We start from the raw sequence: 24,833 nt of genomic DNA, 5'->3' as shown, positions 1-24,833 counted from the left end.
CGATGTATACATATAAACTGTCATTTACACATTATTTGATTTTTATCCTTTCTTTAGGTTGTTTTCAGTAGCATAGGGCTTTCATTATTTGCTGAAAGCCAGACTTCTTGTGAGTCAGACTTGCTGAGAACATGGGGGTAGACCAAGGAAGTGTATCCCATAGCAACAGAAAGCAAGTTAGGGTTCTTCAAAACTTCCCTATTCATGTTTCTCTCATTGTTAATAGGGCTTTTACAGAGAAATTGGCTCACACTTCATTTGGAGTGCTTTAGACCCAAATTTTAGTCAGTTTTAATGAGACAATTCTATGAATTTCATTTGATGCCATGCAGTTACTGAAAATCATGTACTGGGATACAGTTACTGTTTCACTTCTAGCATATGATAACATGCACAAGACAATTAAAAGCAGGCATCGTATGGATTCTCAGTCTTACCTCCTGAGACATTGCATGTTTTTCTGTAACAAGTCCTTCCTGCTGGACTTCCCATGGTTGTCACTGTTACTGTCACTCTTTCTTCCCACAGCCTCCCCTCTCCTTCTTGTCTGAGATCTCACAAATGCAAGAGGTCTCAACAGCAAAGGTTAGGGGACCTGGTTTGCCCTGGTGCCCATCTCCCAGAGTGTAGCCCAAGACAGATCAGTTTTACTGTAGTCTATATATTTTCCCATGCAAGGCAGCAGTTAGCACCCTGTGCTTTTCAGTCTGTCTGGACTTTTGATGACACGTTTTACCACACTGATAATGGGTGACAAACCCTAACCCAGTGACCCCTCTTCATATTTATTGCACCCTGAACTCAACCTCTTAGGTACATGTTTAATGAAAAAAAAACACCATAGGTAAAAGGTAATGGCTTCCTCTGTTGTCCCTTCACTATAATAAATCATATGACAAAATCACTAAAGGCTAAGTGGCCCAAGTAGCACAGATAGGAAAGGGAGAAATTGGAGAGGAAAATATTTGCCGTAAATCATAGAATCACAGAATGGCTTGGGTTGAAAGGGAAGCCCATCCCATTCCAGCCCCCAGCCATGGGCGGGGCTGCTCCCCACCTGCTCAGTCTGCCCAGGACTCCATCCAACCTGGCTCCAGGGATGGGATACCCACAGCTTCTCTGGGCAGCCTGTGCCAGTGCCTCACTGCCCCCCAAGTGAAGAATTCCCCCTAACGTCTAATCTAAGTCTCCCCTCATTTATTTTAAAGCCACTCCCCTTGTCCTATCACTCTCACACCATATTAAAAAGTCAGTCTCTGTCCTACTTGTAAGCTCCCTTCAGGTACTGGAAGTCTGCAGTAAGGTGTCCCTGAAGCCTTCTCATTTCCAAACTTAACAAGCCCAGTTCCCTCAACCTTTCTTCATAACAGAGGTGCTCCAGACCTTTGACCATCCTTGTGGCCCTCCTCTAGTCCTACTCCCTCCTCCTCCCTTTAAACGGAGGTAAAAAGACTATTTTGGGTGCCTTTTCTTGTTAGTGGCATAATTCACTACAGTATATAACTGTTCTGAATGAGACTGTAGAATTTTAAACTTTCAAAAGCAATCTCAGTGAGCTAAAGAAAAACAAGGGTCTCTAACTGTGTCATTTAAATGAAGTGTGTTGCATATTCCAACTTCAGACCTTTCTTTAAGTGTCTTTTCTGGATTGTTGATTCAGTGAATACTTCATTTATTTTTTGGCAGGTTTCCTGAAAGTAAAGCCAAGGAACATCATCTGAATAAATAATTGTGGTTTATTTTGAAAATATCTTGTAGAAGCTCAAATGGTCAAGTATTTTGTTTTTTAACTGAAGGACTCCCATCATCTTGGATTGTTACCACCCACCTTCTGCCACTTGAAAATTTGGCTGTTTTGCTCTGTTACCTGATCAGATTTTTGCAGTTCTTGCAAGGATTTATAACTAATTTTTGCTGCTTCTAGTTTATGATGTCTATCTTAAAAGTTGTAAGACTAACATTACTAATAGTAATATCTTTGTGGTTCACTGAGGGATATGGCTGATATGCTCACAGGCATTGTATTTGTGGCAAATACACAAAAGATTTACGTGGAATAACTTTTTAAACATAATAGACAAAGAAAGGACCCATGCTCCTACACTTTCTGGTATTTTTTTTTTCTAGTAGTTTTGTGTAAAAGTATCCTCAGAATCTCAGATCTGGGTAAGTTTTGAGTCAAATACTGATGCGTAACTATATTTTACCAAACCTTTGGAAGAATATTAAAAAAAAAAAAGGCAAATGTTTCCTTTGAAATAATCTTTGTTTTCCAAGAGAAAAGAAAGAGGGAAAAAAGAGAGAAAAAGGAGAGAGAAAAAAAAAAAAAGAGAGAAAGGGAAAGAGAAAAGGAAAGAGGGAGGAAAAAAGAGAAAGGGAAAGAGAAAGAGAAAAAAGAGAAAGGGAAAGAGAAAAGGAAAGAGGCTTCAGCTACAAGGTCGATTTTTTTTTGTTGTTTGTTTGTTTTAATTGGAGGATAATTTTCATTAAAAAGAAATAAGTAGCCCTCTTGGTTTATGCTTGACTAAAAGATTATGTAAGTGTATTTCTAAAGGCAATAATGAAAGATAATTAATTAAGCTGCTAACACACGGTGTGGATTTTACCAAACCGTTGCTATATGTAATGCATCAGCCATCCCTGGGACTGTGTATGGGCTGGGGGAGAGGTTTTGCACAGTATCTCTTGACAGTACTGGGACAAAGAGTTGGAACCCGTGAGCTGAGGAGACATGCAGTATTCTTGCTGTAATCTTGCCCTGATCTTGCCATAAACTACGGACTGTACTAAGATTTCTTGACAGAGCTACTTTTTGAAAAAGGGAGAGTCTGCAGAGTTACTATCTCACCATAAATGTCCTTCCTTCACTTCTGTTTCTGTGGATGGTCTTGGCAGAAAATTCACACCATAAGAGAAAGTAATAAAGAGAAAGCAATTCCTTGAGTCTTTTTTTGTTTGTTTGTTTTTCCCTCTCCCATCTCTAGCTTTTTTCTTCCTTTCTTTCAAAGGGAGCTATAAAATGTGAAACTAAATCTGTATGCTTTCAGAGATTCTTTAAGGAAATCAGACTTTAAAGTTCTGGTGAGTTCTGCCTTGGCTTAGCATGAAATGCAGCTTTGCCTACTTCATGCATCACAGGTCTGTTTGCTTATCGGGAAAAATGTCTCTACCTGAAAAACCTCCCTGTCATCTTCATAAAGAGAAGCAATGACACAATCTCTTATTGCTAAGCTCACTGGGTGAGACCAGCTGGCCTGACCTTGGGAGTCAAAGGAGCTGAACTCCAGGTCTTTGACCCCTGACAGGCTGTTTTGCAGAAGTATGTCTGTGCTGGACATTCTCTCAGACAAAATGAACTTGCTTAGTGTTTCCTTCAGCTTTTAAGTGGAAGTGGTGCGAAGCAGCTTCTCTAAGCTCATACAGTGCTACTCAGAGATGTTTTGTTACAACGCATGCTGCTTGAACTTCCCCTCCCCACCTCTGCCAAGAAGCACTGCAAGTTGGATACAAACAAATGCAGGCAGAAGCTGGGTGGGGAAATGTGCAGTAGGTTGTACTGCCTTAGCTGTCAGGGTGCTGAAATGTGGGTCTGTTAGTCCTGGGCTCTGGTTCCAGGTCAAGGAGAGATTTCCAATGTGATCTCAAAGTACTGAGTCTGTGCCACTCAAATAGACACCATCCTTGCTGGAGTTGCTGTTGTTTTTGTTTTGTCATCATTATTGTCATTTTAATACAAGCTTAGGCTGTATCTGAATGTAAAGGAATTTGAGTGAATAAAGAATATTTTGGAGGCTGGAGGTGGGTTACATTTTCAGAGTTGGGAAACTGAATCTTATTTCCTGGAAGGCAGGGGGAGGGTGGCAACAACAATCAATGTGTTAAACCATTAGTCACCAACTGCTGGAGGACAAATATTGACAGGTGCAAAGGTTTGGTGGTCTTGTTTTTCTGTGTTAATATCAGCAATCTGTCCCACATAGCTTGCCTGTACTTTCAGTAGTTCTGTCCATGGGAAACATGATTATTGTGGTTTAACAGGGAGAAAAATGGTTAGACGTGGGTAACACACCTTCCAGTGAACCTACATTACCCAGTATCTGATTATACAGAGTTTTGCCTTGCAACACACATCATAAACACTCTGGTTCTAAAATCAGCAGCTTGTATCCCTGCATCACGTTTCCTCCTGAGGACAGTCTCACAAGTTCACATCTAATCAGTTGATTGTGGTTTTCTGATCTCCATCTTTGCTTTAAAAACATCATATGCTCTGAGGGACATCCCCCAGGAAGAATGCTGTGGATATGTTGTTCACATGCTAGGAATAGAATCACTGTGGGAACTGAAGCACCCTGCTGTGAGATCTGTGAAATCAATGGTCAGTGGGCTCTAAACAGGGATCTGCAAGCAGAGGACTAGACAGTAGTCTCAAAAATTGTGTCTACATATATATAAAAACAAAATTTGAAAACATTCCACTGTTGGCTAAGCTCCATCAGCTTACAGCACTGAGTCATTGTATTAAATGAGTTACTGGGTTCTGTGGGCACTGTTACATCCTAGTTGATGGGACTTGCTCTGAACAAGTCTGGAAGTCCTGGTGTTGGAGGTCTCTGCATAGGAAACAGGTGAAGCCAAGGAAAGATGTGTAATTTTGGTCCACTGCACTGTATATCTTCAGCCAAACTGCATATTTGTTGTCCCTTCTGCCCCTATCATTCCAAAGTGGAGTATCCCCTGTAAGTATATTGTGCTGTCACTTCTTTTCGGAAAATCATAAATCCCTCTCTGTATAAATCTGTTTTTACCAGACTCCGCAACATTGCTTGAATCTTACCTTCTAAGAACAGTACTGCTGCAACACATGTATATACGTATTTGTACACAGGTAGATAGCTGCAGAATAAGGAGGAGCAGCATTGATTAAGACTGAAATTGACAGCAGATAAAATCACAGTTCTGTGCCCAGCTGAACTGTTAAAAATATGTCTGGCAAGTTTCAGTCTCTTTTGGTGTCAGTCTCTTCTGGAAGCCACACTGCATGGGTTTAGCTGGGCAAATAGCAGATTGGTGCCTCCATCTTCCTGGGCTGAGACTTAGAAATCCACGAGGTGGACAGATTTTTGGTTGCTTTTTCTTTGATTCTACACATTTGTTATAGATGGCTTAGCTAACTGTTTCAGGTACTCCCTCCAGGATTGTTATATGTAACTCCTTTGTTATACATGACTCCTTAAAATCTAAGGAGACTTAGGGTTTCAGCTAAGCTTTTCGAAATTATCTAAAACTACCATACTCAGATACAGCCCCAGTGACATTAATTGGTCTTCTCCTCTGAGTAATGTTGGATTTAGTTTGCTCTTGTGCAGGCTGCATGTTAGATTCTCATTAGTAGAAAAACTCAATAATGGAAGCCTCCATTCTTCAGAAGGCCTCCTGTGCTTTGCTGGATTTCGATCCATAAAGTTAATTCACTCCATTTAATTTCTTTTGCCAAAAAAAGTCTTCTTCAATCAGCTATGTTATATCATCAATTATCTATCAGCTCTACAATAAATGTGTACTTAGGGGTCATGATCTGCCTCTTGGAACAGTACAATGACTCTTACACTCACGGCCTTCCCTTGTGAAAGTATCCTTCTTAATGCAAAAGAAAACTTTGCCTGAAGAGGAACTGAACAAACTGAGTGAAGAATCAGGTTTTGGCTGTGGGATGATTTATGTGCATTAGATTTTATGTATGTGTCCATGCAAGTTGTATCATTGGAATTGAGGACATTGTCTCAAGCACTTGCTAATCATAAAGAGCTGAAAACATGCTCCCCTCAATGTCGTTACGCTAGTAGGCAATTAGATATATGTCTGTCATCCGTGAGTATGCTTAGAAATACTTTTAGTATGACACAACTGTCTGGAGTTGGGATGCTGAGAATCAACTGTTTCCAGTACATCATCAAGTGTATTTTCTTTGTCATGTCAAGTTTTAATCTGGTGCTATAGACACATGTAGGAGATACGCTGTTCATGGATGTGCAAGTCAGTTGTTGAAGTGGCTGTTTCCAAGATCAGATTCTTTTCAGAATTCTTTGCCTGAAATTTACATCTGGAAACTAATATCTTGGTGACTGATTCTTTCTAAGGTGTTTTCTTTTTTTCTGTGTGTGTATGTGTGATATGTTAATCATATTCTATTTCTGATCATTAACCTTGACATTGTTATGAGGCATGTTTTGTAGAGTGGAAGGTTGTACAAGTCTGAGGGTATTTGGTTACAAGTTCTGGCAAGGTGGCTAAGAGGCTTTGCTTTCTTAGCAGGCGTTGGGGTTAGTGTGGTTTATTATTTTCTTATTGTGCAGTGGATTGAAGCTTATCATTTCCAATGGGTTAAAAGACCCATTTGGAGCACCTGAAATATGTGATTACGTGTCAGAACTATGCCCTTTTTAGTTATTTTAAATAATTCCAAACCACCAGTTTAGTTCCAAACCATCAGGCTCCTCTTCTTGGGATTATCCTAATTAGAGTTTACTGTTTATTACATTGCGTAAACGCATTGCACCACATAACTCCCACAGTGTTTTAAATTGTAGAATTTGTAATGCTATTCTGTCAGAAAAAAATCACAGACAACATTTCTGGAGAGATGAGATAGGGTTGGAGACTCACTGCAACAGCAATAGGGCAGTAAACTTGTTGACTGCTATTTTCCTTCTGAAGAGAAGCTAGGAATATTTGTCTAGTTTATCCATAAGCTGAAGGGAGATGTGGTCTTGAGGATGAAATCCCAGACTTGCTAACAAAATTCCTACTCGGTGTAAGATTTTTTCTCCCATGCTACTTATTTTGCTATAGATAACTTCTATACAGTTACACACAACTTCCTGCAAAAGATATATGCCTTTCTATGGAAATTTTAAAGATACAGGGCAGTATAAAGATGAAAGCTGCGGGAAAGAAGAAATCTAGCATGCGGATAAGTATTGTATTTCTAAAGCACAGACCACCAGCTTTGAAACTACTTTGTTATCCAAGCCACATTCTCCCAGTGAAGTTGTGCTGTACAAAGGCTTTTAAAGGAAAGGTCTGTGCAGCCTCAGCCAACTTCATAGTTTTAGAACTGACACTTGTGTCTGAGTGCTTTGCGAATGAAAGAAAGCAGAAAACAAAGTCTCAAACATTTTGTGCACCTGGTACATTATGGTTAGTTTTGCCCTTTTCCCTGCGCTTTCAGTTGAGCAACTGCTTTCCTGGGAAGTTTGGGGATTTTTCAAAATGTGAAATCATGTGTTGCTATTTATAACTGCTTTGGGTTGTGAAAGCAGACGATTTATTGCGGAGAACAGAAGCTGATGTAAACTGTTTGCAGATGATTCGGTTGGGTAGAGGGATAGTGGAAATGTCCTTCTTTCTACTGCAACATGTAGATTTTCAGACCTGCAGAGAACACAGAGCATTGTGAAAGGAAACAGTAAGAGCACATATTCTCTTAGAAGTTACAGCATCTGTATGTGGCTATTGTGTGTACATGGGTCAGATATTAACAGCTAGGAGAACACAGATCTGCTCAGCTGTGGTTTGCCTGTTTGGCTCTGTCCAGCTGGTAGAGGCAGTGGGTGATCTTCTGAGGTCCGTTTCTGCCCTTATTTCTGTAATTCCAAAAGCTACATGCAAACAACACCTGTTAAACTTAAAAAGCCATCAGGTGAAAGACAGTGGCTGTGATAAAACCATTCATAGCTCAAATGCTTGTCAAATACCACAGCAAAATAAAATAAATGGTGTAGAGCTATGTTCTTGGAAATAAAACCTCAGTCTCACATTTTTTTTTTTCCTGTATTTGTGAAAGATGATGGAATAAATGTGAAAATGGATGCACTTACATAAAAGAAGGAAAATAAAAAGATACTTCTGTGAAATACTGCTGTTTTGTCAGTTTAGCTAATTACCACACCAATATAAACATGAACCTTAAATCAGCACTGCTAATTCCTTCATTGCTTGGGTACTCAAGCTCTACAAAATCAGCATATCACAGGACATTTATTACCTATTATTTCTTATGTATCATTGTGGAAAGCAGCAGTCACATTGAACTAAAATGTAAGTAGAAGAATTGGCTACAATAATGTCCATACAAAGTAATGGTGTATGACATAGCAAGTAATTCTAGCCATTTGAGAAACTTCATGAGTCAATAAACATTAAGATGACAAGCACCCAGCGGTGTGCTCCATGTTGTATCTTATAAAAAATGAATACAGCAAATGTATCTGCAAAACAGGGTGCCTTATATTATACAGCATACCTCTAACACTGAAAAGGGCTGGGCTGGACTAGTACCTGCATAGAAAATCCACAAATGCTCCTGTATATAGGAATATTTGACAAATCTGAATTAAGCTCCAAAGTGTAGTAAATGGTATTTATCCCCCTGTATGGATGCTCTTATTCAGAATGAAAGTAGCTTAAATATCATTTCTTCCCATAGGACTCGATTCAAACAAGGATTTAGGAGTGTATATCTGGAGTTATTTCAAGACCTGTGTCTCAAGTGTAAGGAGCATTACCTGCTAGACAGGGATATCTTTCACTTGACAAGTAGGACTGAAAATATTTGGACTCCTTTCAATTTATTTTACAAGTGTTAGTGCTTGCCCTGGCTAAATTCCAAGCAGCAGTAAAAGTGGATTTAAGGAAGAGAGTTGGAAGACATGAGGGATGTCCTCTTGTGAAGACTCTAGATACTCTGAATTCAATTATCTGCTTAAACATATTTTTTCTTTGTCACCTTGGCTCGTCAAGAGTTTCTATCTCCTTTCTTTGAATTTAGTAAAAGAGAAGGATTGGTGGCTGGAGGATGGGGAATAATTGTACTTTTCAGAGGGCAATCCTATGAAGGCATCTTCAAGATTGTCAGGTGTTCAGGGGTACTGTTGGGGAAAAATAGGGACCCAAGAGGGCTGAGAGGCTGAGCTGTGTGAAAGATGTTGCACAGAGATTATAGTGGAATTGGAAAGAAAAAAACATGATTAATGGAGCAGTGTGTCTAGACAAGCATATGGACTACTTAGGGATGGAGAGAAAAAGTCTGCAGAGGAAAAGAGACTAAAGAAGTTGATAGGTGGCTGGCTGCTCAAGGTCCTAAATGATATTACAGTTATTCCAGCAGGAATTCTCAATCTCTCTCTCCATGTTTTGCAGCTCTGGAACTGATTTACAGATTAAAGTATTTGTTGACTCAGTGTATCTGGCACTGAATTTGTAAATCCATCCTTTCTGTTTCAGCCAGGCATGATTGGGGGAAAAACCTCTATACGTAAAAGAAGTTACGTGAATAAGTCTTTCTTGAAATAAGGTCAGTGTTATCCGCGTGTGATTTAAGCTGTTGGAAGAAACAAAGAACCTCCATCAACCTTCTGCTATTAGCAACTCTGGGTACAGGTGTGTTTTGTTATAAGTCTCAGCTAATAGAGTCATTACAGTTAGCTCAGTTTTCACAAGAACCACACTACGTTTTCATAGAAATGTGTACCTGCATCAAATTCACCTAGAGGTAAAAGAAATTTTAACTTATTACTGAAAAACTTTTGTGTTTTGCCCAAAGCTCTGTTTTCATAGTCAACATTTACTAAAAGTTATTTTAGGATTCATATTCTGCTTGGTCTTTTTCACTGCAAATCTTTTTTGTGACAAGCTTTTCTTGTGACACTAGAATGCAGCTTATAGATTTTTTGTTTAGTTTCCTGTTCTTCTGTGTTCTTCTTTGGACTTCCTATTTCAATATATGATACAACTGATCTGAACTGCTGTCGCCAGCTATCTTTCCTATCCAAATTTTAAATGTGAAAAAAAAATAAATAATGGTTGGTACTGGTACAACTCAGTAGATGGCCATAGAACAGCGAAATGCTGTTTTGTATTTTATTTTATTTTGCTGTAGAAAATGACAGTATCCTTTGAAAAATGAACATGTAGAGTTTTCTGATTGTTACAATTATCCTGGACCAAATAATAGGTAATCTCTTTAGAAATGTTTGTTATCAGTTTCACTGCGGTATTATACTTCTACTTATCTGTCAATATTGGTTAACATTCTGCACTGTGTCTGTCTAAGCCTGTGAAGGCACATATTTTTACATTGGAAGACCTACATTATTTTATTTTCAGCTTCATTACTTATTTGTAACTACTCAGCAAAAATTAAACAGCATAGGTAAGAAAAATTATCTTTCTCATATATATATTGTTTTTTTTTTCATTTCTATGCATTGTATTAAATCTATGCTATATGATTTTTACAAACATAAAGCCAGCTTCAAAAACATAGGACTTTTAGTTTGTGTAAAGCTCACAATATGCTATCATATCATCATGAAAATTCTCTCTACCACATAGCCCCTGTGGTTTAGCACAGGGCCAAAAATAAAATCTGCAGTTATTAGGGCAATTCTTAGCTTTGCGTGCTCAGTGTTAGTCTTGGGATATGGGAGAAAAATCCCAGTCCAAATTGATGATGATCCCAGCTATCTTTGCCTGCAGAGGCTATGGCAAAAGCTGAGGATAGGGAAGGAGCAGGTGCACGAAGAGTACACTTCCCATCATCCAAAATAATGTTGAGCAACTCACAAAAGCAAAATCACAGGTAGTATATGGGAATCCCAGAGCCTGCCTAAATGTTCCTATTACAAAGCATTTATGTCATGCACATCTGAAAGACTTGTGTACAGATTGCTGCCAGTTGTGAGAGTAGAATGAGGCCAGCTACCATGTGTGCTGGAGGTCTGTGCTGTAGCACCTCAAGGCAGAGGATGCCCCCTCACTGCTCCCCAAAGGTATCACAGTGAATGCTTGATCTGCACTAGCCTCAGCAGACACTTAAAATAGAATCATGGAATCATTAAGGTTGAAAAAGACCGCTGACATCATCTAGTCCAACTGTGAACTCATAATGCCCACTAAACCATGTCCCCCAGTGCCATGTCTATCCTTTTCTTGAAAACTTTCAGGGATTGTGACTCCACCACATCCCTGGGCAGCCTGTTCCAATGCATCACCACTGTTTCTGAGCAGAAATTTTTCCTGGTAAGCAACCTGAACCTCCCCTGGAACAACTTAAAACCATTACCTCTCATCCTACTGCTGTTATCTGGGAGAAGAGACCAACCTCCACCTCACCCCAACCTCCTTTCAGGGAACTGTGGAAAGTGATAAAGTCTCCCCTGAGCCTCCTCTTCTTCTGACTAAACAATCCCAGTTCCATCAGTCTCTCAGCTGTTCTACCAACATTTTTCTCTGCAGGGCCCTGCCTCCAGGTTCTGATGCAGGGCAGTCAATGGTGAGACTTGCATATCCTAACTGTATTTAGACTGATTTGTCAGAAAAGAAACCGAGTCTGATCTCCAAATTTGACCTCACATCTAAACAATACATCATACTGAAGCCATTAGCTCTTTAGCACTAAACTTAGCAATGAAGAATTCCCTAGATGATTTTTTGCATTCCAGGGCTGCTACTATGCAAGTTGCATGATGATGTGAGGAAGATTCAAGATGCTGAACACACACATACGTATATAAAAATTATGTTACTCCTCAAACTGCTTGGTGAGCTAACATTCAGCTTCAACATCCCTAATTAGGTCTTGAAAAATTCTGTGGTTTCACAGATGTTACTGCAGAGGTAACCACACTGGCAAGCAAGGAGGAAATAGTAACTGCACCTTTCTTAACAATACAAATGTCTTAATCCTTCTAGTGTTAGGATTGGGTCTGATGTTTCATATTAAATGTTTTCATCCATTTAAAGGTGTTACTATTTTTTTTTTCTGAAAAGATTCTCAGAAAAAGCTGGACATTTCATATAGGCTCAATTTATTTTTCTCCCCATAGCCAAATCCTACCATACTCTTAGTTTCAGCTGAGATGGAATTGTTTTCCATCCAGTGTCTGGTATGATACTATGTTCTGGCTCTAGTTGATAACACACCAACGTTTATAGTTGCTGCTAAGCAGTGTTGTACAGAGCCAAGGTTATTCACAGCAAAGGGCCCAAGCAGTTGGGAGGGAACATAATTAGGACAACTGACTTAAACTGCCCAGGGGATATTCCATACCATATGACATCATGCAGAAGGAGTTCTGAAGGGGTGAGAGTTCATCTCTCTCTTCCGCTGCTCAGGGACTAGCTGGACATTGGTCTGTGGGTGGCAAGCAATTGCTTGCGCATCACTTGCTATATACATTCATATCTATGTATATATGGATATAGTCATAACTATTATCCTTTTCATTTTCTCTTTCTTAGTAAATAGCTTTATCTCAAAGTTCTACTTCTTTCTTTTTTCCTGATTCTCTCCCCCCATTCCACTGGGAATGTGATGAGTGAGCAAATGACTGTGTAGTGCTGGGCCATGTGCTGGGTTAAACCACAACACATAGCAGAAGATGAGTCCTTAAGTAGCTGAAGGACACCAGATCATGGGTACTTTAGAATGATCAGAGTTCAGACCCCACTGATATAACTCAGAGCAAAGACTAGCTCCACAGACCAGGGTGAAAGTTCGGGCTGTGATACAGGTACAGAATAGTCACATGGTATAATTTTCAAAAGTATTTGCAAGTAATGCTGGCAGCAAGTTTGTTTTGCTGTGTAATGACCCACTCGTTCTTCTCTGTTCTCTGTTGCCTTTCTTTTCTGCTGGGAAGTTTCTAATTCACGTGTATGTACTTCAAGTGGAAAAATCTGTTTCTGCATTTGATAAGTTATTTCCTTTGCTACTCCACCTTTTGCTATTCCACCTGAAAAGGACGCTTTGGCTTCTAGCCATTGGATTGTCTTGTATTTGTATACCAAATCGAAGACTTTTCTCACTGTGGAGTAATGCATTCTCCTCAGACTCCCTGTAAAGCAGGTTTTCTGCCATTCCTGTCATTCTTTTTAGAAACGTTTCTATTTTTTTTCTACATTTTCTTTTATAACTGTGAACACTGGACTGTACTGTTCCATCCAAGGCTTGTATACTGCTGTGAATAGTAGCTTCAAAGGTACCTCTGTTAACACATGCCAGATGCTAATGCTTCTATCTCTCTAGTTCTACCCAGAAGTTAGCTAAAGATGCAGACTACTGAGGCAGAAGGTTATTGATTTTGTTAAGTCCCCAAAAATACTGCTGGTAGAGCAGCTGATTCTGAGTTCACCTCCCTTTTTGTGTCTCAACTCTTTTCTCCATGTGGCAGTATGTGGGTGGCATGCCTGGAGGTGCACCCTGTGTGGACACCCAGTGTCCTGCATCTTACTTGGTACTGTCATGCCTTGCTAGAAACACCAGTGGTATAGCTGTGATATAAGTCAAGTAGCTATGAGGTCCATCCCACTGCCTGCCTTGAGCAGCCTTGGTTCCAGCTGCTGGACACCTACCTGGGCATGGGCACAGGGCCTGTCCTTGGGATCAGAGTTAGGCCCAAGGAGAAGAAACAGGCTCAGACATAACTATGGGTTGACAACTCAGGCAGGTGGCAAATGTTAGAGATTTAACTTAAAGAAGCTCCCATAGGTGTCAGCCTCTGCCTGAGTCCCACAGCCAGACCCCTGCGAGCGAGAATGCACTGGAGGCCCTGGCAGCACATAGACCGTCATCACCAGTGGGAGTTTGAGGTTCAAACACCAGCTTCTGCTTCATTTAATCCATTAATTTATTTGCTGGTCTCATTCCTAAACCCTCTTTACCCACGTGGATGAGTAGCTCAGCCCTTTCCCCTGGTAACATCAGAGTCTACCTTGATGTAGTGAGAAGGATACTGGTGTCTGTTCCCAAGGGCAGAGAACAGGGGTGGAGGAAGCAGTGTCTCTGGTGGTGAGTGCCATGTTTGTGGTACAGACTCATGATTAGGTTAATCTGGTAGTTATATTGGCCAGTGAGAAGAATAAACTCTCAGGGAACATCATATTCTTGGAGATGCAGAAATTATAGCAAGAATGGACATGGAGGCCATAGTCCCCATTTGAACTCATTCCAAATTCCTAATTGATCATGAGTGCTAATTTTTGTGTCATCCTCACCCACTTCCTGGAAAGGTAACTGAAAGTTATCTCACATGTAACAACAGGACACGAGAGATGTCTCTGTGCCCTCAGCCCGAGCTGAGGAAGTACCTGGCAGCATAGCACTCAGACACTTAGGAAACATTTGGCAAGTTGTAAGGACGGACTCCTCCCATCTCTGATCACCTTGTTGACATTTGTGATGCTAATCATGGTACTGACTGTCCTTGCATGTCCTGTCCTTTCCAGACTGGTGAAATGCAGTGCTCTTTTCCTGCTCAGCGTCAACAAGTGACAAGTAGTCACAGAGGGCGTGGAGCTTGTCTGTAGGAGCATCTCACAATGCAGTTTCAGCTCAACAAAAAAATTACTGAACTACCACTCCTACCCGGTTTTTGTTACAGAAAGTTTGTTAAACCAAAAGTTCTTCACTAGCCCACAAAGCGTCCTGAAGAAGCTGTCTGTTCACCCTGAGTAGGTAGGTTTGTCATTTCAGATGGAGATGGGGAGTGCAGCACTAACTAATTCTGAGAGATGATAACGATACAGTATTTCCTTGACTCAGTGATTGCAAAGCCATTCCCCAGTATCTATCTGTACCATCTCTATTATTCATCTCCTGTCTATTATTATGGTTATCACTTACAATAAAAGGACATTGATTTACAAAACAATTGAAATTTATTAAAGAGGTATTGTTGTGAGGTGAAGAAGCCAACTGAGAGCTCCACAGGAGAAAAAAGCAACTCAGTGGAGTGAGATGCAGGTGTTGGGTGGTGGCAATAGCTTGCATTCCTTTAGCTTTGTAACTCAGAGGCTATATTTCCTGTAGTTGCCAGAGTTTTCTGTATTCCCTACTATTGTTTCCAGTAGTTCTGACTTGTGTTTCATTGTCTGAATTGCTTCCAGCTGCACGTCTCTACCCTTTTTCTTCTCTTTCAGGACTCTTTGCCATTCCTATGAGGATGACCATCCAGCCCAGTTCCTCAGCATCCTTGTGGCAGCAGTAGATGTTTGGGGAAAACACACAATAACAGGACACATCTGGAGAGATCCTTTCCCAGGTACACCATCCTAACTTTCTGCAGTTGACACCATAGGATTTTTTCCACTTCTGTCGGTGTTCTGTTGGCCTCTGGAGATAAAACTTACAAAATATACACTGACTAACACCCACAAGAAATTTTGCAAGGATGTAGAAGGGTATTGCAGAAATTAGCTCCTTGAGGTCACAGATGAGTTGAGAAAAACAGAGAACAGATAATTGTTCCTAGTCCTTTTATTTCCCCACTTAAAAACATATATTTAAACCTTAATTAATGTCTTGAAGCCAATGCTACATTTAAGGCCTTGGGTGCTGAGTTCTTGCTATGCAAGATCAGCATCTTGTTAAACTTCTCTTGAGAATACTGAAATAAAGAGATAGAAAAGGGAAAGCAGAGGAAGCTTTTAGTGAAGGAAGTTAAGCTATTCCAGACTGAATCCTTGAGGGAATATCTTTCAAGAAGAATTTCTAAGTGGTGGGATGTAATCTGGGAAAATATGCAGCCAGTATCTTTTATATCCTTCTGAGAAGTGCTGGTGAAATAATAAAGGAGTGTTTTATTTTCTTGGCACATGGAATATTTTTTTCCTCTGTGCTATATGAGCAAAGTGTTAAGCAGCCTGCAAAGTATTGCCTTTAAATATAGGAGTGATAGAAGTCTTCAGCTGTTGTAAGCCATGGGATGGAGCATGGCTACTTCCTGTGAATTTTTACAGGCCTCTGCCAAGCTACCTCATTGCTGCTGTTTCCTGTTCTGTAAATAAATACTGCTGTAATATGTAGTGAGATGGACAGAGCGTTAGCCTGATATGCGCGGGGCACAATCTAGTACTTAAATCTGTGTCTGAACTAAAAGGTGGGCCTCTCATACACGCATATGGTAAGTCTGTGTATCTGTGGCTGAGTCAAATCTGTGACAGCCAAATAAATTAATAAATAATCCTGCTCTAGTTTAAAACCACAAGTATTAGCTGGAAAATAAGATAATTATTTCTGTAAGCTATCCTGGATGCCTCCTTTTCCTTTAGTTACTGTGCATGTGCATCACATTTCATACCATACTTTCATTCATGAGCAAATTAGTATGTTTTGTGTGTTCTTGTCATATAATTTACTCCTCTACTTTTCTGTATGATGGCATTACAGTAAATTAGTTTTGTTGTACTGACTGCATTACAAACACTGCACAATACATTTCACATCGGTTTAATATGTTTCATTAATTGAATTTAATTGTGTGCTTTGCAAAGATCAATGTACTATCATTTGCTACATCACTAAAATGAAAATGCTGCCATCCTCAAGTACAGTCTTTTGCTCTTGCTTTCAGCATAACCTTTTGGCAATATTAAAGGTGCCTACTTGAGTTATGTGAGGATAAATGAGGCCACTTGCTGGATCTTACTGAAGTTTAAAAGAGGATTTCGGTGAGTTTGAGGAACCCTGTGATCCAGGTTCAGGGAACTGTCTTTTTAGGTAGCAAAACAGAAAAAAAATCTTGCCAGAGAGAAATGGAAGATGTTTTGGAAGCATGCCAATGAGCTTGGAAAAAGACAGGACCCCTGCATTTTTACTTATAATGACCTTCATCTGCTGGGAAGGTAGGGACCAGAAATATTCATATAAAATTTAATGAAGTAAGCATTAGTTTGAATTCAAGGTTTTTTTTGTTGTTGTTGTTTTTGTTTTTACTCAGGAATTTGTTAGGGATTATTGTGCATGTCAAATGTTTAGCTGAGTTTCTTTTCTTGCAAAGTAATAAAAATTGAGGCATTTGAAGGAGATTTTGAACTCTGTCTCTATATTAGGACTGGACCTGGACCAATGCTGGGCTTTCAGACAATTCATTGCACACATTCTTTGCCTCTCTGGCCAAGACAAGCCATGGCTTCCTCTCTGCACCTCACCAACCATGCAGCTCCTGTTTGACAGGGAAGAGATGTGGGAGTATGGCAAGTCTTTTAATATCCAGTACTTTGCATTATGGATAGTGGTGTTCCAGGTTACCAGGTATGTGGCTGTTGAGCGTGAGAAAGTCTTGTATCCATGCAAGTCTCCATTTCCAGTGCTCTGATGTGGCCCACTGGGAAGGGTTTGTACTACTGCTGGAAAACAGTATGCTGAATTATCAGCAGAATGTGTCACTGTCAGGTAGAGAGCACAGTGTGTATCTCTACTAGAGCAAAGTGAATTCTCATAGTGTAATTCCTATGCTTAGACCAACAGCTGTATCCCTGCAAAGCAGACTTATGTTCCCTGACCTTTGTGGCCTTACCACTAAGGTCTTTTGAAAATCGCCGAGGTATATATATCCTGAAGCACAAAATAATACATAGCGTAGCGTTTATGCTTTAAAATACACGCACTCACAAACTTCTATGTTCTTTGCTTCTTAGTGCGTGAATTTACTTTTGTCTGCACAAAAACGTGTTGTTCAAATGAGGCAGGTTAGCAAGATGGTCCACTTCATAGAATCATAGAATATCCCAAGCTGGACTCTGCAAAATCAGCCCACCCTTGTTACTGATGCAGTAACTACTCCCAGTCGCATCTTCAATACACATACATTCAGATATCTTGTTGCTATTTCAGCACCTTACTGTGTAAGATGATATTTAAAATGTTTATTTATTTTTTCTGTCTTCCAGAGGGAAAGGAATGGGAGTTTTTAGCAGAAACTCCGAGGAAAAAAAGAACATGAACTGATCCACTCTGTAATCAACATACGTAGGTAACTCTAAAAATAATGCTCCCTGTTTATTTCTATGGAATCTATAACAGATACCAAGAGTACAGTAACACAGCATTGCCATCACTGCTGAAATGCACACCCTACTCACACTGTTTGATCAAAACTGTTTGATCTCAGCAAGTGTCAATGAATGTCAGTGGGTGCAATTTGTTCTGCGTGGAGGAATTAAATGATACACCTTTGCTTCATACACACTTCTGTGTCAGACTCCATTTTGTCCAACTGCCCGTCTGCTGCTATCTGTTGCATGGCATCAAAATGTAATGGAGTATTGATGGGAAAGCTCAGCTTCTTCAGTCACCAATGTCTGCCTCTGACATCATGGGCCATGCCTCCAGATAGGAGGCAATACTTTCAGAGCAGCCCTCAATCTATTGAGATTCTGGCCTCTAGGAAAATCAATAACTCTTCAGAAGATATATGCATGCTTTTCCTCATGGAGACTTTATTGAGGTTACATGCAACACTTTGATGGACTTTTTATCAGGCAGTTTGCTCTTATATTTAAAGAGCAGAGTAACTCCTGGAATACACCATGGTGTTGAGGACAGACTCCTGGGCCCCCAGGACAGACTCGTACCTAGAGCAAGCTGCAAGAAAAAAAGTACAATCAACCTCTCAAATTACAGCACAATGTGGCACGGATCTCTCTGATTCCTCACCAAGCCAGAAGGCATAATCACATAATAATTTCTGGTTAAGTTAGGGCGTGGTCATCTGCTAAAATCTTTGTTCACAAAACATAAACAAGTTTTTCTTCCTTAGGGAAGAGAGAAAAGGAACAATATTATGAGTTTTTTTCTCATCCAGGCCATAACATCAGACTGTTCAGAGCACAGCAGGACAGATAAGAGTTCAGATGAAGTTTCTGTACCTCAACACACAATGGAGAGACAAGCTTAATCATGAGTGCTCTCCCAGTGTTTTTTCTCTTCTTTTCATATACCCAGATAAAGTAGATATTTCCTCTCAAAATTGCTAAGGAATGAATCACGTAGTGGCTCACTTAACATAGCCCTACAGATTTGAACATGTGCCTGGCTTCTTCTGTCTCTGCACGTGGCAATTACCTGGTATCTGCTCACACTATCTTAAATCAAGGGAAGCCTTCGCTGAACACATTGACTGCCATCTTCTGCTTTGGGCACCCAGATCCCCAAATGTGGTGTTGCTGTGTGCTGTCCAGGCTTGAGCTCCCTTGAGGTTGCTACTGACCCTCCACTGGTCTTCAGTCAATAAATAGCTACTAACCCTCCGACTTGCCAAGAAAGGCAGTGAAGGAACTGTGAAGTAGGATTGATCTATTTACTGACATTAAGTAAAAACAACTAGATGATCTTTAGCATCCCTTCCCACCTAAGCCATTCTGTGATCCTATGAACTGAGCCTGATTATGGATTTTTTTTTGTGCAGGAAAGGTGCAGATCATGGTCAGCATGTCTAGTGGTCTTATTTGGTCACACTACAGAATCCTGAAATGCTAACATTTCATTATCAAACAGACAGTGAAAAAAAACCAAACAACAAAACCCACCACAATTATTTAACAGCAATCTCTATGGAGAGATAATGGAAAACATGAATCAAGGACAATTAATCCATCGTGAGAAGGATTTAGGAACCTGTTTTGGCCACATTATTAGTTGTGGGAGCACTGGCTTTTCTACCCAATTAATACTTTAAAAATATATGAATTAAATCATAAGTAAAATCAGCACCTTAATCGGTGACTTCCACTGGTTGTAATATTTTCCATTTATTTTACTTTTTAAGTAATTGACAACACTTGCTCCACAAAGTCTTTCTCCATTAAAGCCCCTTATCTAGCAGTAAAGTCACCACATTGTGCCTGCAGCACTCCGACTCCTTTTCACTTTTTCCAAAGGACTCTGTAAGCCACAATAAAAATAATTCCGGCACTTAAGAAAGTATTGACGGTATCATTTTTTCCACAACATTTGAAAAACTTTCTTAAGGGCCTATCTTTTCCACTCACTACGTGCAGTCTTGGGTTTTCTTTTCTGCACTCCTATCTGAAAGGTTCACTGAGGGAAACTGCTGCTGGCTGGGAGGAAACAACAAAGCATATTTGAAAAGGCGTTTTTTAATAATACTTGATGGTGGTGGTTTTTTTTTTGCTGAGCTGCAAGTGGTATGTGCTGTGCTGAAAGGTGCCATCATTTTATCAGCCAAGAGAGTGGGAGTCACGTGTCAGAGAACGTGAAGCTGCCTCCACCCTGTCCAGACACCAGGACAGGGGCTTGGAATTTAAGAGGAATGGTGTATCTCAGTGCGAGCTGAGAGATGTGCAAGTGTGGAAACTGGTCTGAATTCTGACTGTAAAACTTTTAACACGATTATCACCTAATACCATCAATTTTTTTGCTACGATGCAGCTGGGAAGCTTGCTATCAACACTTCAGGCAGGAAAAGATTTAAAGGATAAAACCAACTGCCTATCAGAGGATCAAATGTATGAAAAAGATCCTCAGAAGTGCATCTTAATTAAACCTTACTTACAAAAAAGAAATTCAAATTCTAAATAGAATAAAGCATATGTCCTGCCATTAGGGTGTTTGAAACTGTGCCCAGGACAGACCGGCTGCAGTTTAGTCTTAAGACTGAGTCTGCAACTGTTTGTGTAAATTGTGTAAACTGTTAATTTTATAGCTTGTTATGAACACGTATTTTACATTTTAAGCAGCCAAAGTAATACTGAGACAGTACTTGCCCAGAATAACATCTGGCAAACATCTGACAAAATTGATGCCAAATACTACTTTAATTTTGTGACGAATTTTATTAGAAACTTATTATTTTAAGAAAAGAAAACAAATTTTTGATGTTTTATTATCAAGCCATTCAGAAGAAAATTTGGGAACAGTGCTTTCGTGGTTCTGCATTAGGAGGAGAAATTGCTTTAACTCTATATGGTAAGCGATCAGTTCTGAATGCTGTGATTAGGACAGCTTTGGTAATTACGTGTACAATAACATGTCCAAGATCATGAACATCTGTTCATAATCATCAAACTCAGAAAAAAAGAATAAGATTACATTTATATTTACTTTTTATCTCCCCACAAACCAATATCCCCCAATAGAACTTTTTACTGTGATCTTTATTTTTTATTTAGTAATAAATAAATAAGTAGCAAAGCAGCTGCTATATATTCTTCAACAAAACTGAGGAAATTTTTGTGATACACATAAGCATTTAGGTATGCAGAGGTAACATATAATTCATGACCTGGCTGCGCACAACTTTTACAATCAATTCATGTATTTTTTGGATAAAATAATTATCTTGATACAACTACTGGAGTGGATGTAATTGTAGCAATTTTAATATGCCTCATATTTGATAGGATATTCTCCTTCCAATTCAAAGAAGCCAAGATTATACTAGGTGTATAAATACACCAATAGCTGTGAGATAGAAAGAAAAGGGCAGAAATACGCTGCTTTAATTATCTTAAATAATGCAGTGGAAGACATTGTGACTTCTCGCTCAGGCAGTTTTAAAAATCTTGGGTTTGTTTGTTAGCACTGATTTAGCTTGAATCATGCAGTATTATAAGGACAAAGAAGGCAGAGCACCATAATTCTTCAAGTAAGGCTTGACAGTTAAAATGCACATATATTGAGCCCCTCCATATTTTTGACTGGTAAGCACGGAGGTAAAATAAGATAAAGTGGAAGGATTTGGGAGTGTTGGTTGATGAAAGATTCAATATGAGCCAGCAACGTGCATTTGCAGCCCAGAAAACCAACCATATTTTGGGTTGCATCAAGAGCAGTGTGACCAGCAGGTTGAGAGAGGTGATTCTGCCCTTCTACTCTACTCTCATGAGACCCCTCCTGGAGTACTGCATCCAGTTCTGGGGCCCCCAACACAAGAGGACATGGAGTTGTTGGAGTGGGTCCAGAGGAGGGCCACAAAGATTGTCAGAGGACTGGAGAACCTCCCCTATGAGTACAGGCTGAGAGAGCTGGGGATCGTCAGCCTACAGAAGAGAAGGCTCCTGGGGGACCTTATAGCACCCTTCCAGTACCTGAGGGGGGCCTACAGGAAAGCTGGGGAGGGACTTTTCATAAGGGCATGTAACAACAAGATGAGGGGAAATGGCTTTAAGCTGGAGAAGGGTAGATTTAGACTAGATATTAGGAAGAAATTCTTTATTGTGAGGGTGGTGAGACACTGGAACAGGCTGCCCAGGTTGTGGATGTCCCCTCCCCAGAAGCGCTTAAGGCCAGGCTGGATGGGGCTTTGTGCAACCTGGTCTAGAGGGAGGTATCCCTGCCTATAGCAGGGGGGTTGGAACTGAATGATCTTAAAGTTCTCTTCCAACCCAAACCATTCTATGATTCTATGAAAGAAATATCACTGCTCAACATACTGAACGTGGTGTTTTTGTAGCCATTTGGATCAGAAAGATGGGAAAAGAACCAGAGTTCTGATTCTTTTCCCCCATTATAAAGTCTTTTGCTGTTTTCTGTTTTAGCAACTTACACAGACAAACAGCCAGGCAACCAAAGAAACAAAACCCAACCCAGACAACTCTGCTAGCTTACTGGTACTTCCATAAGGCAGTAAGTGTGGAAAGCCAACAGTATTTTTCATTTCCAGCAAGAGTTTTCTCAGCAATTGAGTTTGTCTGTACTGACAATTTCACATTGGAGGCTTACATTCAGATAATAAGTTATTGCTCATTCATGGACTAAAAGAGCTAAGAAAAGGGAAGTCTGTTCCCTAAAACTGACGGGCTGAAGAGTATGCCTGTAGGGAAAGACTGAAAGACTACACCTTTTTTTTAGCATCAGCCCCACGTCCTTTTTTTTTTTTCTTCTTCTTCTTTGTCTTTTACTTCTTTTTTGAAAAGATGATTTTTTTTTTTCCCAAATATCACACTCAATTCTTATTTTCCTTGGAGAAAAAGAAGTGTGAAAACTCAACAACTGCAAACCAGCAGTGAAGATGGAGAGGATGAGGACTGTTTTGAACACTTCATCTCTGGCTTTATTCTTTGTCATCACCTATGCTGATGTTCAATGAGAGCCTGACAACTTCGAGAAATTAAAAACAAAGTACAGATTTCAATAATTTTAGTAAAAATCCTTTTAATGCTCAGAACTTTGCTTTTTGGTGAGGCAAACTCTTTCTGAGGACTGTCTGGTTTGTAACCCCAGGCAATGCACCCAGCTCAGCTACAGCTTTATTCTTCTGGCTGGTGGGTTGATATTGTCTTGGACAGATTCTGTTTTATTATGGTGTGCTGTTTGAGACAGACTTACTTCTCTGTAGTTGGGATTTACAGTTTAATCCCAGAAAAATGTTACTATCGGTGGTAACAAAGGATATGGTTTCTGCAGAGAAATATCTGCTTTAAGAGTGAATCTGTTTAAAGACAAACAGAACATTATTTATGGTAGCTTGTATTTCCTTTTAAATATAAGTGCTGAATGTAGTTCTTATCACTCTGGATCACAAAGGTAAGATAAATCTCTCTAAAGCATGAAAAAATATATATGGATTTTGGCACAGTCAGATTCCTAAGAAGGAGCTGGTATTTAAGAATCGCTGTGTTTTTGTTTTATAAAAATCCTGTATTATTGAAGTTTACTGCTTTGACACATTTTCCCTCATGCTAGCTGAGCTTCATTAGTGCTAACATCATTAAAGGCTTGTGGTATTTAGAGTTGTTTTTCCCAAGATGAGGATTTGGAAGGTCCTTACTGGCTCATCCATTAACATGTGTCAACAGCCTCCCACGAATGAGGTGCTCTTCAGCAGATGTAAAGCTGCTCAGGTCAAAGCCCAGCCTCAACTTTATCCCATGTAACTAATTCTGAATCTGGAACACAGGTTCCACCTGAATCCTGAATTCAGGATCCATCCAAAGCTGAAACACAGGATCAATCTGAAGCTCAAACAGACTGGAGAAGAGTGTCCTTGCAGAGAGGCTGCTGAAGTGTCCATGCCTGCCCACGGAGTCTGGTCTTCCAACATCTCTATCCCATTCTTAGCATGGTTCTCATAAGGTTCAACCTGAGACAGATCAACTCGGAGACATGGCAGAAAATTACTCTTTCTGAATTGGTTTGTTTAGGAATGCTTTTCTGCCACCTTGGCAAGCAGCACTGGCTGTGGATGAATCTGAGGTGTGCCAAAGCAAGTGCAGGAAGGGTGCGGGGGAAAGACAGAACAAGTTGCTGGATCAGCTCAAGCTGTGACATGTACCTTTGCCCTTACATCTGCTTTGAGGATGACATAATATTAATGGTGCTGACAAAGGAGCTTGAGCAGATCTTGGTGTTGTAGGTGAGGGAGACATCACAACACACCGAGCTGGCATGCCTTCTGCCAGAAGTCACTGGTGGCAGAACACAAGTGTGGGGGTGATGCTTTAGCTACTGCAGGGCAGAACAAAGCCCTGTGTGGTGAGGTATGAAAAACTCATTTTTCAGTTTCTAACTGATATTAAGAATACTATTCCCCTTTCTCCCTCTGAGGCTTTGGCAATCCAGCTCTTGGTACTGAAGCAGTTTGGCCTCCAGAGATGAAGAATCTGAAAACAAGAGCATCTTTAAAACTCTCTGCTCTAAAGAAATATGCATCTATAAACTGCTGGCAATAAATACATCACTGTGTAACAAGGTGTCCGGGCTTCACTGTCACCTACCAATTGTTCCTGTCCTTTAAAACACGTCTCCCCAGGATCACCCTGCCTGCACGGTGCTGCCCTCCTGCTGTCTCTGCACTCCCTCGGTGTACTCTGGAGGCAGGTGCAGGGGGTGGAGGCACACCGTGCAGAGGTGCAGAGGGGAAAAGACAAGCTTCTACAGCATAGGAGTGAACAGAACTTTACGTGGCAGAGGGATAGCTCATATGTAATTGAAAGATATGTAGTATTTAATTAGAACGTGGAGATGTCCACATGCCTGTGATACATGCACTGCAAACAACCCTTGTATGCGCCCACAGGTGCAAGTGACA

At 40.2% G+C, this 24,833-nt stretch overlaps 1 protein-coding gene across 25 annotated transcripts in view; it reads left to right on the top strand.

Moving 5' to 3' along the window:
* Nucleotides 1–24,493, top strand: part of LOC112532533 — a 153,205-nt gene extending 128,712 nt beyond the window's left edge. For 6 of the 25 annotated variants that reach the window (XR_005860489.2, XR_003075424.2, XR_005860493.1 and 3 more), the window contains 4 exons: nt 14,983–15,104; nt 16,416–16,512; nt 16,894–17,095; nt 17,734–18,031. Coding sequence is in view for 1 of the 25 variants with exons in the window: in XM_025151225.3 (XP_025006993.2) it covers nt 14,983–15,104; nt 16,894–17,095; nt 17,734–17,791 (382 nt within the window). In the remaining 24 variants the exon portion in view is untranslated. Of the gene's footprint in view, nt 1–11,005; nt 11,083–14,289; nt 14,519–14,982; nt 15,105–16,415; nt 16,687–16,893; nt 17,096–17,733; nt 18,032–18,647; nt 20,771–22,341 lie in introns of those variants that run through there. The other 19 variants (XR_005860490.2, XR_006939477.1, XR_006939479.1 and 16 more) reach the window with 10 other exon arrangements.
* The last annotated feature ends 340 nt before the right edge of the window (nt 24,494–24,833 follow it).

The sequence above is a fragment of the Gallus gallus genome, chromosome 5, assembly GCF_016699485.2.
Source record: "Gallus gallus isolate bGalGal1 chromosome 5, bGalGal1.mat.broiler.GRCg7b, whole genome shotgun sequence".
In the NCBI taxonomy this organism is placed as follows: domain Eukaryota; kingdom Metazoa; phylum Chordata; class Aves; order Galliformes; family Phasianidae; genus Gallus; species Gallus gallus.
This window is presented reverse-complemented; position numbering and strand designations above follow the sequence as displayed.